At 35.0% G+C, this 15,738-nt stretch overlaps 1 protein-coding gene across 1 annotated transcript in view; it reads right to left on the minus strand.

The window, feature by feature from the left end:
- Positions 1-4,021: 4,021 nt before the first annotated feature.
- LOC135217163 (mitogen-activated protein kinase 1-like) overlaps positions 4,022-15,738 on the minus strand; it is a 101,948-nt gene continuing 90,231 nt past the window's right edge. Inside the window, exons 7-8 of the mRNA XM_064252882.1 lie at positions 15,242-15,430; positions 4,022-5,349 (exon numbers count right to left, since the gene is read on the minus strand). Coding sequence (XP_064108952.1) covers positions 5,212-5,349; positions 15,242-15,430 — 327 coding nt within the window. The 3' untranslated portion in view covers positions 4,022-5,211. The remainder of the gene's footprint in view (positions 5,350-15,241; positions 15,431-15,738) is intronic.

Raw genomic sequence — 15,738 nt, forward strand, 5'->3', positions numbered from 1 at the left:
CCAGACACATTTGTTTCTGTAGTTTCTTTAAAATTTGCCAGAAGTTAAACATGACATTGTCATTAAACATGTTGCAGACATGATTACTGCTCTTTTGGGATGATAATTTGCCACACAATTTTTTACATCATTCCACTTTGCAAACATGTCCTAAATCCCTGAAGTAGGCACATTATGTATGCCCATTTGTTTTATGAATTTTTCAAAGCAGCCTCTGCTGGCCATAAATTCACTAACAGCAGCGTTTATTGTAGGCATTTACTCACCAAGATCGGCATGAAACTTCCTCCAACACTTTGCTATGAGTGCTTTCTTAAATTCTATAGAGTTTCTCACCTTTTTAACAAAAGGGCTAGCACTTGGAACTTTCTTTGGCCCCCTGATGGCTTGTTTAGCAGTTGCACTCGAATAAAAAAGCAAAGAAAGCACAAAAACAATGAACACAAAAGCAGAATGGGGTACAAAAGAAGGGATGCTTTGTTTCAGCAGTCGATATGGGGCCCGGTCGGTCACACGCTGGGCCCCGGATGGAGCGTTTCAGTTTACAAAAACCAAGGAAAACGTACAATAACCCAGACAAAATTTTGTACACAAAGTCTACGAAAACCGAAACATATGAAAAGAAGGGCATACTAAACCGAGGTTTGACAGTATTCTATTCATGAAATTATGGTTAATTTACTGTTAACATCACTGATTAATTAACTGTCATAGTTTTAATCAATCTACCTATGAACATTTCCTTGGTATCCCAAAAACTAGTTTTCATTTCTATATCTAGTATTGGAATCCTTTAGCAATTTTCAAAACCAGAAAGGTGTCATATTCAGCCAAGGCTAGATCTAGGTTATTATGCAACATTTTATCCAAATGAGTCTTCAAAATTTTGAAGCAGACTTGCTAAGTGTTCAATTTAAAGATGAATACCAAAGATAATCTTAAATTTGTGCAACAGACACATAGGTTGGCTGCCATATAATGCAGGAAAGACAAATTATTTTGATGCTTTGTATTTTTGAGACTTGTGTTTTCACAAAAACATACCAAATGTCCCAGGATTTTTCTCAAGTTAGTCTTGATTTTACTTTTATTCATGCATGCAACTTTCTCTTGTCTGCTTCAAGAATGCTTGCACAAACCAACTCTCAACGTGACATCACTGAACACAGAAAAGTCTGTAACAAGGATGATTAACTATTTTTACTCTTATGCATATGAATCATTCTATGCAAAGTTCTGAACATCATCATCAAAATAATAATCTGTATGATCAGGTGCTATCATCAATTTTTCAAAGATTTTTTGAGGAAGACATCACCCATTTTGTGCATATTTAGCTTTCATATTAAATTAGGTCTATTCAAAGCCTGGGCTTTTTTTTTATTGATACTCCTACTCTTATATAGTTGAAATTAACATTTAATATTTTGTCTAGGTAATTCCCATTTCTACCATGATAAGAGAGAAAGCATTAAAACCACCACTTCCAGGACTGTACATGGAATTCAGTCTAGAAATACATGCATAATTATCATCATTATTATTGATGTTGTTAGGGAAGTTAGTAAAACTTTCAATGGGCTACCCTTCATACAAAAGAAAATGCTCACATCATCTTTGTGCAAAAAGCCAACATCAGACCAAGGAAGTCTTATATTATGATTTGCATCTTATTCAACCATGCCAGTTGCCTGAAAAGGGAGGTGAGGATGCAGCCAGCAAGTTTCACCTTTATTTATGATTTAGGAACATTCGAAATCGCATTCAAGGTTAACGCTGAGTTGTTAGTTGGCGATTAATTCTTGTAGTACAACAAGCAAGGAATGGCATAGACAGATAATACTACCCAAGCTAACTTAGATATAGCGACAAAAACAATGTGAATCAGATTTAGAAAATTGATTTCTGATACTCTCCATCCACACCAAGTGGTTGGGAATTTGGGGGAAACCTTGTATAAAAATTAAACATTTTTCCACTTAAAATTCAGCACCATAAAACAAAGTATTTCAACTATTCTCACATATAAGGTAACCTTTACCTTACAAAAGTCTGATCCCTCAATCTTAAGGTGTGTCCACACTACAGGAAAACATACATGATGTACACAAATGTTGGCAAATTATCACTCACCACAAACGAGTTGAAGACAAGTTAATAACCATACTTGGTTATGAACTTTTGGAAATGATATATTATTGTGTGAAGCACTGGCTATAACCTTCCCAGTTGTTGACATGTATTAAACCTGTTTGTGATATGCGTTTACTTAGTTACCACCTTATGTTTTACTATAGGGGTGGATGCACCCTTAGGTTGACATGACCATTGCTTGAAGATCTTATGAAGTCCAATGAGAACAGGTTCTTGAACTTGATATTCTCAAGGCTTAAATTCCTCTTCAATGCTTATGTGTAGCAGTGTGATGAGTATACGTAGTACCTAAATACCGTACAACTATGTCGCTGGTAGTATAAATTATTTCAGCAACCTTCAATACATGTCAAAATCCAGGTTTTTATTTGTGCTCCAGTAAAATTTAAACTCACTACCACTGCATCATTACTGTTTAGTACTGTAAGTGTGACAGTCAAAATCTTAACTTGCACAAAGCTGGCCACAACTAAAGTAACACCTTGAGAAAAATCAAAAGCAGTCTCCACTTCATATCTAAGGCTCCCATACTTCATTAATGCAAAAATGTATTAGTTGAGGCAACATTCAGCTGATGTACTATGCAGAATACTATCATGCTGAATTACTTTTAATAAAACCAATGAACAGGGCTTGCCAAAATGTGAAAATTGAAGCAAGGTCAAGTCAAACTAGCCTGACAGCTAAGTAACATGAGACTTTAAGAAACAAATCAAAAGTCAACAGCAAAAAATAATGCCGGGGGGGTGAAAGGATACTGATAAAAACCTTCAGTATACAATGCTTAGCATGCCATGCAATGTACACTATCTGGTACCGTCTTACAAGGTATAAAACATAAGCTGCGGGCAATTTCTAAAACTACAAATCTTGAGAGTATGCTCAGCACTAGCTTTCATCTGCCTCAATGGGATTTGAATCTATCATCACTGCATGATGGTGATATGACACATGCTTTTAGCTGCAGCACTGCAAGGATCATCAGTGCACATACTTCTTTTAACACTGGAATGTAATACTAGGATACATGGATATGTGGCACATGTACCTGAATAACATATAATTATCACTAGTGTGAAAATGTGCTACGTGAATTAGCCAGCCTATTAGAAAAAAATTGTTCTTAGTGACCATTTCCCAATTCAATATTATTTTAAATAAAAGTAATAAATTTCAGGTCGACTTAAACCTTACAATTGTTACCAATGTATCACCAGAACCCAGGATAACAATCTTGAATTTCACTTGATACCAAAAGACAAATTTAGATCTTCAAAACCCCATGTAGCAGTGTAAATAGATATGTATCAAATGTATCAAAATAGTGTAAAAAGTCTGTAACAATGAGGTAAGCACAAGAGATATGGGTAATGCATACCACTATGTAGTAATAGCTTCCCCACCCATCCTCAGCTTAAGAAGTAATCTTAGAATGGGTTTGATCTGATGTGTATGTGTACACATACACATATACACTCATATGCATATCCACAGGCACATACAGATATAGTATAAATCTATATATACAGTACTTTGTAAAATGTTGACGCAAACACAAGCCTAGCCTGGCCAGTAATACTATAATGTATTATCAACTTATGGCACACAAACCTCACCCCTTTCACCATTCCTTACTTTAAGCAGTAGTTCATGGCCATTTAGTAACATCACTCACACCTAAAACCCATTACAAGTTTGCATTTAAATATATGACAAATTTCAAGACATAACTACTGTATTGGAAGAAAGCAAGCCAAAAAAAATGATTAAAGGTAACCATACATATGAATAACCAATAGCAAAATTTCTTTTTTGTTTTTTGAAGGTCAATAGATGTGATAAGAAACAAGAATATTACAATCAAGAGTTTATGCTGAGAGAGAGAGAGAGAGAGAGAGAGAGAGAGAGAGAGAGAGAGAGAGAGAGAGAGAGAGAGAGAGAGAGAGAGAGAGAGAGAGAGAGAATTTTGATAATTTCATAAAAAATATAAAGGGACTGGAAAACCAGGAATATACTACACAGTATATAAATAAAACTTTCATAATCTATATATCTATAACTATTTACTACTAAATATAGCATCACATGGCTGAAAAGATTCTAGTGCCAATACTAAAGAGCAGGCACTCTTTTAAGGTGGGAGTTTAGCCAAAAGCTTGCTTCCATTCCATTTTGTATCTTACTGCACACACTGGAGAAATTCTTGTTCTCATGACATTACAGAAAATCAGGTAGCCTAGAGAAAAGGCATTAAACAATCCTCACGACCGACCATGCCAGTTCCAGTGCTTTCATTAATACAACCCAGATTTGTCATCATATTTGAAATGCAAATCACAGACCATGATTTTTTAGGGGTTCAACATTACAGTATTTCAAAAAATAACAAACCTACATGCTTCCAAATTGCCTGTGATTATCTATGTATCAAAATAATACCTTCCCAGAGTAAAAATTTTGACTGCATAATGTCACTAAGTTCACTTTTATTTCCATATATAATTAATTTTTAAATAAACAAGTTACCAAGATAGCAAAACATTATCTGTTCTGCATCACACTGGCGATACACAATGGAAGCACCCTTCCTAAAGACATAACCCTCATGTCAATCAGTACAAATCTCTAGTTCACATCATATTTGCCATTAAGCCTCTTTCCACTGCTTAAGTCAATGAGCCTACAGGTACACTTTCTAAATGAGACATTTTGTAGTTTATCTTGTATTGCCTTAATGACCTATACGGTGAGGAGGCACTTTTATCCATTTTACTTCTGAGACATCACATTATTCTTAACGCTTTTGGCCATACGTGTCGTTTACCTGTATATCAATATTATTTCACCTTAAGTCAATTTTTGAAGATGCACTTTAATTCATGAACAACATTGCCTGAATCCTTTGCAAAAGTCATGATGCTTCTAGATATACCCTTAACAATGCAATACAGCCAGAAACACCTCCTGAGACCAACTCTCTCTCTCTTTTTTTTTTTATTTATTTATTTATTTTTGTTAATAGTGCATTATTCCTCAATAATCGCAAAATTTCACATCTCAATTCTGTTGCATTGGTGTCTCGGCAGCAAGCCTTTGCTTGAATAACACAGTTTCTTCAAATATCAATTCCTTGAGTTTCTCCTTTGGAAGGTCATCGAGTTCCATTTCAAACTTGAATGGTTCTTCAGCAACAGGCTGAAAAATGAAGATTAAAAATGTAAATTTAACACCATAGAATATGTATATCATATATTATTTTTCTAAGGATTCAATAAAGTAACAATTCTATACACTAAACTGGTACATTAATGCTTATGCAAAAGATTCTAGCTACAATGTTATCACTACAGGCAGTCGCTGGTTATTAGCAAGGTGCTGACAAGCCAAAACTGCCATTAACTGAAACTTTGTGATTTATGGTGCTTATGGCACCAAGTTTCGGTTGATGGAGCCTTTGTTAGGTATGTTGTGGTGCCATAACTCGATTACTGGCACCTTATGGCACTGATAACCGAAACTCGGACCGTTATGGCGCCATAAATTGCCATCTAGCGCCATAAAACCATATCGCCATTAACAGAGTCCGCTGATAACCGGGGACTGTCTGCATAATAAATTCACCTTAATATAAAATAAAACAAAACTTTCTATAATGTCACCTTCTTAATAATGTGGCTCCTCAATATATTAATTTGATTAATTCCAAACCCCAATTTGTACAACAAAATGTTTGTATGTCAATCTGAATATTATGATAAGGAATACAAATGGGAATTCAATTAATTCATCTAACACGCACAAATTATCCCTATACTCACACTTTGTACCCACTTAAATACATTGGGCCCCTCCCCGTATTCGCGCTCTTCAGATTCGCGGATTTCTCGCTGGACCATATCTACCCATTATTTAAGGGGGATTTGCCTATTTGCGGGGTTTTACGACGATAAATCACTAATTAGTGTATTTTGATGTTATTTTCATGACTAAATATATTTTTATGATACAAAAATTATTGACTAATTTCCAAATATTAATAATGATTAATACTGTATTAATAAGTTTAATATGATTAATTGATATTACATAATAAAAATAATAATTCTCTCTCTCTCTTCTACACATATGTATGTTTTTTTTTGTATGATAAATATATGATTTTCTATTTTTAAATATTAATATTAATATAAACAGCAATAATATAAATTCATTAAAGAAAATACCATAGTGAATCAGTAAGATTTTAGTTTATACCTCTAAAAAATTATGTAAGGATGAAGGAAATCCCAGTCTTCTTTCTCTAACTCCAAGTACTAAAGCTGTCAAAGATATCAAGTAATGTGACAGGAGGGGGGGGAGGAGCTGTTGTGTTGTTGCCACCAAATGTTCATGTGATTTCTCTCTCTCTCTCTCTCTCTCTCTCTCTCTCTCTCTCTCTCTCTCATCTCGTCCTCTTCTCTCTCTCTCTCTCACTGGGACGCGAGAATTTTTATAGTACATGTACCTATGTTAACCCTCTTACGCCGAAGCCCTAAAAATCAAAACCTCTCCTGTATGCCGGCGCCGGTTTGGAGTGAGCGCGGAACCGGAAAAAATAATTTTTTCAAAAAATCACAGCGCGCTTAGTTTTGAAGATTAAGAGTTCATTTTTGGCTCATTTTTTTTTCATTGCCTGAAGTTTAGTATGCAATCATCAGAAATGAAAAATAATATCATTATCATATGTAAATAATGCGATATATGGTAGCGAAAAAAAAAAATTCATAGATAATTGTATTCAAATCACGCTGTGCAAAAAACGGTCAAAGCTAACGAGTTACTTTTTTTTTCGTTGTATTGTACACTAAATTGCAATCCTTTTGATATATAATACATAGTAAAACAATAAAAGCAACACCGGAAAAATATTATCACAAAATGATGTACGAATTCGTAACGAGTGGACGTAAAAAAATGTTATTTTCCAAAAATTCACGTAATTCTAAATAATGTTCTAGAGACTTCCAATTTGTTTCAAAATTAAGACAAATGATTGAATATTACGATACTGTAAGAGTTTTAGATTAGAATTGCAGATTTCGACCATTTCGGACGAGTTAAATTTGACCGAATGTCGAAATTTTAATATATATATTTTTTATATGCACATATTCCGAAGATGGAAAGAGCTACAACCTTCAATTATTTTTTATTGTATTCTTCATGAATTTGCGCACATTTTGATATATGAAACTCTATAAAAAGGCTAATATGAAAAGGAGCAAATATTAGGATAATGCCATGTACGTATTTCGGAGACTTGCGGCTGCGAATCGGCGCGCGGAGTGAAGGTAAATATATTTTTCAAAAATTCACCATAAATCACAATATTGTTTTAGAGACTTGAAATTTTTTTCAAAATGAAGAAAAATGACGGAATATTACTAGGCCGTAAGAGTTTTAGCTTACAATTGCGTTTTTCAACTATTTTGGTAGAGTCAAATTTGACCGAACGTGGTTTTTTTCTATTTATCGTGATTTATATGCAAATATTTCGAAAAGAGAGAAAAGCTACAACCTTCAATCATTTTTAGTTGTATTCTACATGAAATTGCGCACATTTTCATATATAAAACTTTATGTAACAGCTAATTTTAAATGGTGCAAACATTTCGACAATCGCACAAAAAAATTCTGATTTTTTCGGAAGAGTTACAGCGCGAACGTGATGTTTTTTTTTCATAAATTCACCATAAATCGAAATATTGTGCTAGAGACTTCCAAGTCATTGCAAAATGAAGGTAAATGATTGAATATTACTAGAATGTAAGAGTTTTAGCTTACAATTGCGTTTTTCGACCATTTCGGTAGAGTCAAAGTTGACCGAAAGTTGAAATTTTTGCACTTAACGTTATTTATATGAAAATATTTCAAAACTGATAAAAGCTACAACCATGGGTTGTTTTTTGTTGTATTGTGCATGAAATTGCGCACATTTCCATATATAAAACTTTATGTAACGGCAAATTTAAAAGGGTGCAAACATTAGGACAATCGCACGAAAAAATTTATCGGAAGAGTTATCGCACGAACGTAAGGAAAAAGTTTTTTCATAAATTCACCATAAATCGAAATATTGTGCTAGAGACGTCCAATTTGTTGCACAATGAAGGCAAATGATTGAATATTACTATAATATAAGAATTTTAGCTTACAATTGCGTTTCTCGACCATTTCTGTAGAGTCAAAGTTGACCGAAAAAGGTTGAAATTTTTGCACTTATCGTTATTTATTGAAAATATTTCAAAACTGATAAAAGCTACAATCATGAGTATTTTTTAGTTGTATTGTGCATGAAATTGCGCACATTTTCATATATAATACTTCATGTAAAGGATAATTTAAAATGGTGCAATAATTATGTCAAAGTGACGAAATAATTTCAGAGATGTGTCACTGATACTTTTTAGTGCGATAAGAAAGAAATTCGCGCTTGCGCGCCTGCGTAGCGATTGTAAACAAAACAACGCCTTGATCCGTGAACTCCCAGCATCCCCCAAGGCGCGTGATACAAAAGTTTTCGGCTGGTAGGCCTATAAGTATTTTTCCGCGAATTTTTAAAAAAACTTTTTTGAGCCGACGTATGATACGTCCAATCGGCATACGGGAGACATTTTGACTCGACGTTTAATACGTCCAATCGGCGTAAGAGGGTTAATAAATACTTTCAAATAATAATATTAATATACGTAACTGTAATTACAAAATTCATATTATGTGATAGTATTTTAAAGAAATACAATAATCTATCCATTTCACTCTTAAAAATTTCATAGTGGTAACTCTCCCTCTGTTTCACTGGAAGCGTAAGAAGTATTTTCTGAGAGAACAGAGAGATAAACAGTCTCTCTCTCTCTCTCTCTCTCTCTCTCTTTTACTGAGATGAAAGAATTTTTATGACACTAGTATGTAAAATGTTTTTCATATTTTCAGTTGATGATGATGATAATAATAATAATAATAATAATAATAATAATAATAATAAAACTGTAATTACAAGATTCGTATGGTTTGGTATTTTAATAAAAATAACCTCTCCACTTCACTTATGTAAGGATAACTCCTCTCTCTTACTGAGATGAATAATAATAATAATAATAATAATAATAATAATAATAATAATAATAATATAACTAATTACAAATGAAAATTCTTCCCTTCATCTTTTTCTGTATCTATTTCCCTACTTTCTTCTCAACTCCAAAGACATTGGAGCTCAGGAAGCTGTCAAATATGTCAAGTAATGTGACAGGGGAGGATTGGGGAACAGTATCATATAATGGTCACTGATCTTATAAGATCATTTTTACGTTTGTTTATTTGTTTGTTTGTACAGTGTTTTTACGTTGCATGGAACCAGCTGGTTTTTCAGCAACGGGACCAACGGCTTTACGTGACTTCCGAACCACGTCGAGAGTAAATTTCTATCACCAGAAATACACACCTTTCACTCCTCAATGGAATGGCCGAGAATCGAACTCGCGACCACCGAGGTGGGACGCCAACACCATACCAACCACGCAAGATCATTTTTATGGTACGTGTGTGTAATAAGTTTATTATTAATATTTTCCAATAATAATACTATAATATGTATAATCATAATACTATAACTGTAATTACAAAATTCATGTGTGACTATTTTAAATACAATAATCTTTCCATTTCAGGATTTTAAATACTGTAAGGACAACTTTCTCTCTCTCTCTCCACAAGGTACTGTCATAGTGTTCTCTCTCTCTCTGCAAGATAAGTATGTTACAGTGGGAACTCTCTCTTTCTCTCTCTCTGTCAAGGTAATATGGTTCCAGTGGGAACTCTCTCTTTCTCTCTCTGCTGTTAGAAGTATATATGTATGTACGTATATACCTTTATGGGTAATAATGTTTAAGATTACTTTGAAATTATATTAATACAATCTCTAAGATTAATACTGTAATTTGATAATAATTTAGGGTAAATTTGATGTAGGATGTTACATAAGGCATACATTTTGTGTTTCTATTTCTTCAATCTTTTATCTATCTCTCAGCAAAAGAATTGATAGACAGACAAACGGATAATTGTTCACTCTCTCTCTGTAAAAGAATTGACAGATAGACAAACATAATTGTTGTCCTCTCTTTCCCTCTTTTTATGGGAGGGGAAGAAGTATTGCCTATAGAAGTTCATTTCAATCTTTTGATATCGTAAGGAGTTAATTCTCTCTCTCTCTCTCTCTCTCTCTCTCTCTCTCTCTCTCTCTCTCTCTCTCTCTCTCTCTCTCTCTCTGTTATTGGCTGTTTATATATTTCTAAAGGTAAAATGCTTCAGATGACTTAGAAATGATATTAATAATACCAATGCAAAGGTATATTTGAAGTAGGATGATGTAGGAGTATATATTTGGTATTTGAACTTTCAAGATAGGCAGATGTAGGCATTTTTAGAGGAGAGTTCTAACTATTCATGGGTTTGAGCTATTCATGGGGATACCTGGTACTCATCCCCCGCAAATATCTGGACCAAGAAATAGAATACATAAAAAAGATAGGAAACGATCTCTGCTACCCACCTCATTTAATTGATTTATGTTATCAAAAAGCTCACAAAAAGTTTTATATTGTTGCTATTAATGAAAAAAAAATGCCTTATATGTACTTAGCTTACCTTATTTTCGTGGATTTGAAACCATAAAATCAATATTTAAATCGTTTAATGTTAATGTAGTGTTCTCTTATAACAATACCATTAAAGATATGCTAATTAAGAATAGTCCCGTAACAAATAACATCATCATTTACAAAATTCCTTGTAAGGATTGCCCATCGTTTTACGTTGGTCAGTCAAGTGAAAATTTATGTGTACGGATTAAGCAGCATATGTATTCAGTTAGAACAGCCCAGACTTCAAATGCACTGTTTATCCATCTGAGTGAAAAATCTCATTGTATTAATTGGGGTGATACCTCGGTAATTGCTAGATCTAATGATTATGTTTCAAGAAATTTACTGGAATCGGCAATTATACAAATCACTAATAAAAACAACCTAAATCTTGTCTGGGAATGTACCATTTGGACCCATATATTTGTAAGATGTTTATGAAGGACCTTAAAATAAATGAACAACTAATAAATTAGTCCCACATGTATATAGTTATTATTTCTCTCTCTCTCTCTCTCTCTCTCTCTCTCTCTCTCTCTCTCTCTCTCTGGTTCGATATTTTCTCTCCCTCTTTCTCTTGCTCGATATATATATATTTTCTTTCGTCTTTTCATTAATAGTAATTTTTTGGGGGGAAAATTTGTGTAAAAATTCATGATATTAAATTGTATATGCTCCCGTGTTTTTTGAAATTGTACTATTTTCTGGGAAAATCACTTGTTTACTGCGTGTATCCTTCAAGGTGTGGCTTCCCTCAGGCGGCTCCTCCCTTCTGTAGAGTGAAAATCGCCCTTATTGCTTGCTAATCTTGTAGAGTCATTTTGTATATTAAGCTTTCTTTTGACTATGTTGTTCTCTGTAAAATCAGTTTGCCTCAGTAAAGGGCCGAACAGGACCGAAAGTACTTGACTATCTCGCTTTTTCATTTCTTCCTTTGTGGCCAAAAAAAAAAAAAAAAAAAAAAAAAAAAAAAAAAAAAAACCTTTATTTATACATAGCATCATGTTTTATATACTTTGTGATCAAGTTATTCATATACATATATATGTATATATATTGTGACGTTTATAGATTGTTCGTCTACCCAAATATCAATTAAATAATTTGATTTGGAAAACGGCAGCCATTTCTTTAGAATATCAGCTGATTTTTAGTAAACGCGGGAAATCCAAAACCCGCCAGCTAGAGATAGGGAGTTCCCCAGTTGGGGGAGAAGAGTCTTTTATCAGCTGTAGGGACGTATCTCAAAAGGGAAGGATGAAGGCAGATTGGTACTTCTTAGACCTAGATCTTAAGCTCCCTTTCCTGTGACCCCTCTGCTGGCTGTATGCTTGTTTTCCAGGATTTGCCTTGATCGTGGGGGGTTAAGCTGACTTCCAACCCCCAAGCAACCCACCTGAATTCTGCCTCAGTCGGCTGCGAGACGTGATCTCGGACAGATAGAGGTCCAATTACCTGCCTTCCTGTTAGGCCTACCCAGGGTGTGAGTGGCGCGCCGTAGACCCAGACCTGAACAAAGCCGGGCGCGACATTTTCTACAAAGGTCCACACTGAACATTGCATCCAGGTACGTCTTGTGAAACAGCATATTGCCAGTCCCTTATCACCTATTATCATTTTGATCCTCATTCTCCCAATTCAATTTCCAGCAACAAAAGGAATTCATCCTTTTGTTCCCTCTCACTGCCTCATGGCCGCATGCTTCCCCTTGTGTGATCGTCCCAGACCAATGGAGTCATTGCATACTTCAGTGAAACATTAAAAGTTCCTTCTCCCCAGTATTAGAGAATTAATTAATCAAACCAAGAAGTCATTTTTCTTTTTTCTAGTTTAATCTGGGATTCTTTTCCAGATTCCATGAGTCACGTGCCGTCTCTCTGCCCGCAAGAGTGCATTACCCAAGTTTTATGAAACCAGCTCGAATTAGTCACACTTTAGCCAGCTACCCACTTGTGAGCGATTATAAGCCCCAACGTGGGGGCCAATATCATTTACCTTTTCTCCAGGCCATCACGGGCCTTTTTGTAAATAAATAGCTGTAAAGTAACGAGCTGAGTTTTCTGGCGACCTTTTCCTCTAAAGAAGTATTCATTAATAATCAGTTTTACGGTAAGTTCAATTAATTTCAACTTGTCTTCCTTCAATTATTTCCGTTTACGTATCTAGCCTCTCTCAAGGCCAGCTAAATACGTAAAAATATATATATATAATTTTTTTAAATAACTGAATTTGTTACTTTACATATCAGCATACTGTTAAGAGTGACAAGAGTTGAGGTTTAAGTAAACCTGACTTGAACCTCTGTATGTATTGTAGAGCAAATGATCTGATGCATTCTAGGTTAAGGTTATGTCTGTTGCAAATGACTACATGCCTGAACAACAAAACTTCAGAACACGCATGAACTGAGACTAGGAATGAAATTACGACTGATATGTAGACGTTGCTGTGTCAAAGCAGAATTGCATTTAATTACTGCAAAGTAAAGCTGACTTGAAAGTGTTAGATAAAATAATCATATTTTAGTGTTATTAAGAGTTCTTTTCCTTGGCATCAGGTAAAATAAAAGTTCCTTTAATGTAACTCTTGCTGTTGCAATTGTGTTTGAGTGTAAGATGTTCCAATTTATATAGAACACCATAGTCATGTGATATGCAAGGCTCAGGTAGTCTTTTCTTCTAATATCTTATAATAAAGGCTTTATATAAAGTAGTCCTATGTTTACCAATATACCGTATAGGAATCAATGTAATAAGATTTCTCCTTATTGGCTTCAACCATGTAAAAATTACACATTTTTAACCAATTTGTATTTTTCACAACTAACAAACCTGAGGTCTTAACATTAGGATAATTGCTTAGCACCAGCTGGAAACCGGTAAAGTTTAAAATAATTGTGTACGCAAGGGACTATTGGCCTTTGTGCTTGGTCACGAGAGACATGTGGAGCCACCCACATACCCCTCTGTAACTCGTGACCCCATTAGTTATTCTTCCAACCCAGGTTAGTTGATAGAGGGGTGGTTAGAGGTGGGCCTTTGTATGTTAAGACCTCGGGTTTGTCTATAGACTTACTTTTGGTGGGATTGCCACCTTTGATCAGTTTTCTGAATACCAGTTTTCTTTGAAATAACTGACCAGTATTTCAGAATCTAAGATATATATGAATATCATAGAGTCAGACTTCTGGGTTTCTACACAATATAATAGTTCATTGCATCTGAGGAAGATAAGATCTGTTCACCTAACAAACCAATCCATCCACTTGTGTAGGTTTGTTATTATTCCTCTCCCCATTGCTAAAGAGAGGAATGTCCTGCTACTGATAGGTATCTTACACTGATAATAACCCTAACAGTATGGCCACTTCACTCACCTGTATCTTGTCCGTTCCAGCTTATGATGGTACTGTCACCTTACTGCCCAAAGTAAAGAAAGAGAAAGAAATTTGAAAAGGAAAGAGGCCAGTTATCTCCTCCATTTCACATTTATACCATCACCTTAGACAAGATACCAACTGACCCGCCAGGGGTGCTGGATGAGTTACACCATTTGTTGAGCAGCCACCAAAGGACCCAAGGAAATTGTGTCCAAGGACCTGTGGGCAACTTTCTTTATATACAGGAAATTGAAAGTGGTTTGTCATAACAATGAACCAACTCTCAAATTTCAATGAACAGACACACCTTCGTAACATTGCTCAAATTGAGCTCATCCTTCTAAACGTCATAGGTTTTTACCATCCCTCCGACAATAGACTTGTTTTTGTTACATAAGGCCCTTCTTGCATTTCTTTCCTGACTCGACCTGTCTCAACGAAAATTCTTTGTCAAGCAATATGTCGAAAAAGTACAAGGTCCTAACAGAACCTTTCTATTAAACGTCCAATGAACTGTGGGCAAAATTTCAAATGTAGAACATGAAAAAATGGTTCGATACAGTCACAAACCAACCATCACGATCATTTCAAAAGATATGTTCTTCATTGCCAGCAAGGCAAGTATTCCTCTGATGACCTTCCCTTCTGTATGACCCAACTGGTACAACTTCACAACAAGGAGTAGGCTTGTGTTCCTTTACGTCTACCACATTTATGTTCTCAGTGACGTAGTTCTTTCGATAACCAAAGAGTACTTTGATAAGTCAAAGTCAGCCCTCCTGAAGGTCTCTTAAGCAAACTCACGCCGTACTGAGCATGACTAAAAAGCGTATCTGTCATCATGACCTGTCCTGCATTGATTCATTATCCCGGATTCTGGGGCAAATTGGAAACTGTTGTTCCCAACTACTTTTGAATCTACGTCAAAAACCTGGTTATTGAGTACTCCCACTCTATCAAGGTCAGAAGAAGACAACCACCCACGGTCAGTGTTTGCTGCCCGAGAAAAACTTCTCTAACATACCTCGTCTGCAGGGTCATAGTACTGCTCTAGATATGGGTGGGCAAGTGCTTCTTCAACAGTAATACGTTTGTGTGGGTTAAATGTCAGCATCCTATCGAGTAAGTCCAAAGCTTTGGCATCTGCATTTGGGTACAGCTTGGTCCATGGTACCTTTGGCTTGTAGGGTAATGACTGAAGATAACTTCTTGCCTGTCAAGAAAGAAAAATTAAATCTAATATCACTTCCTGATAAAAGGTGACAAAGAATCATCTGTACTTAGTTAGAACGGGCTGAACTCACAATTTAAACGGCTTGCAAGTTTCAAGACATATAAAATTTAAATTCTTGCTACTTATTTAATAATGTACAATGGTGCACTTAAATAAGAAATACATGAACTTCTGAGACCTAGTCTGCAACAAAGCCTTTAAAATTGAAAACTAATAAAAAACTTGTATGTTGTTGCAATCCAGTGGATCACTAATTGTTCAAAGAGGTTGAAAGAAGGAAGAACAAA

This window comes from Macrobrachium nipponense, chromosome 7, assembly GCF_015104395.2.
Source record: "Macrobrachium nipponense isolate FS-2020 chromosome 7, ASM1510439v2, whole genome shotgun sequence".
Taxonomy (NCBI): domain Eukaryota; kingdom Metazoa; phylum Arthropoda; class Malacostraca; order Decapoda; family Palaemonidae; genus Macrobrachium; species Macrobrachium nipponense.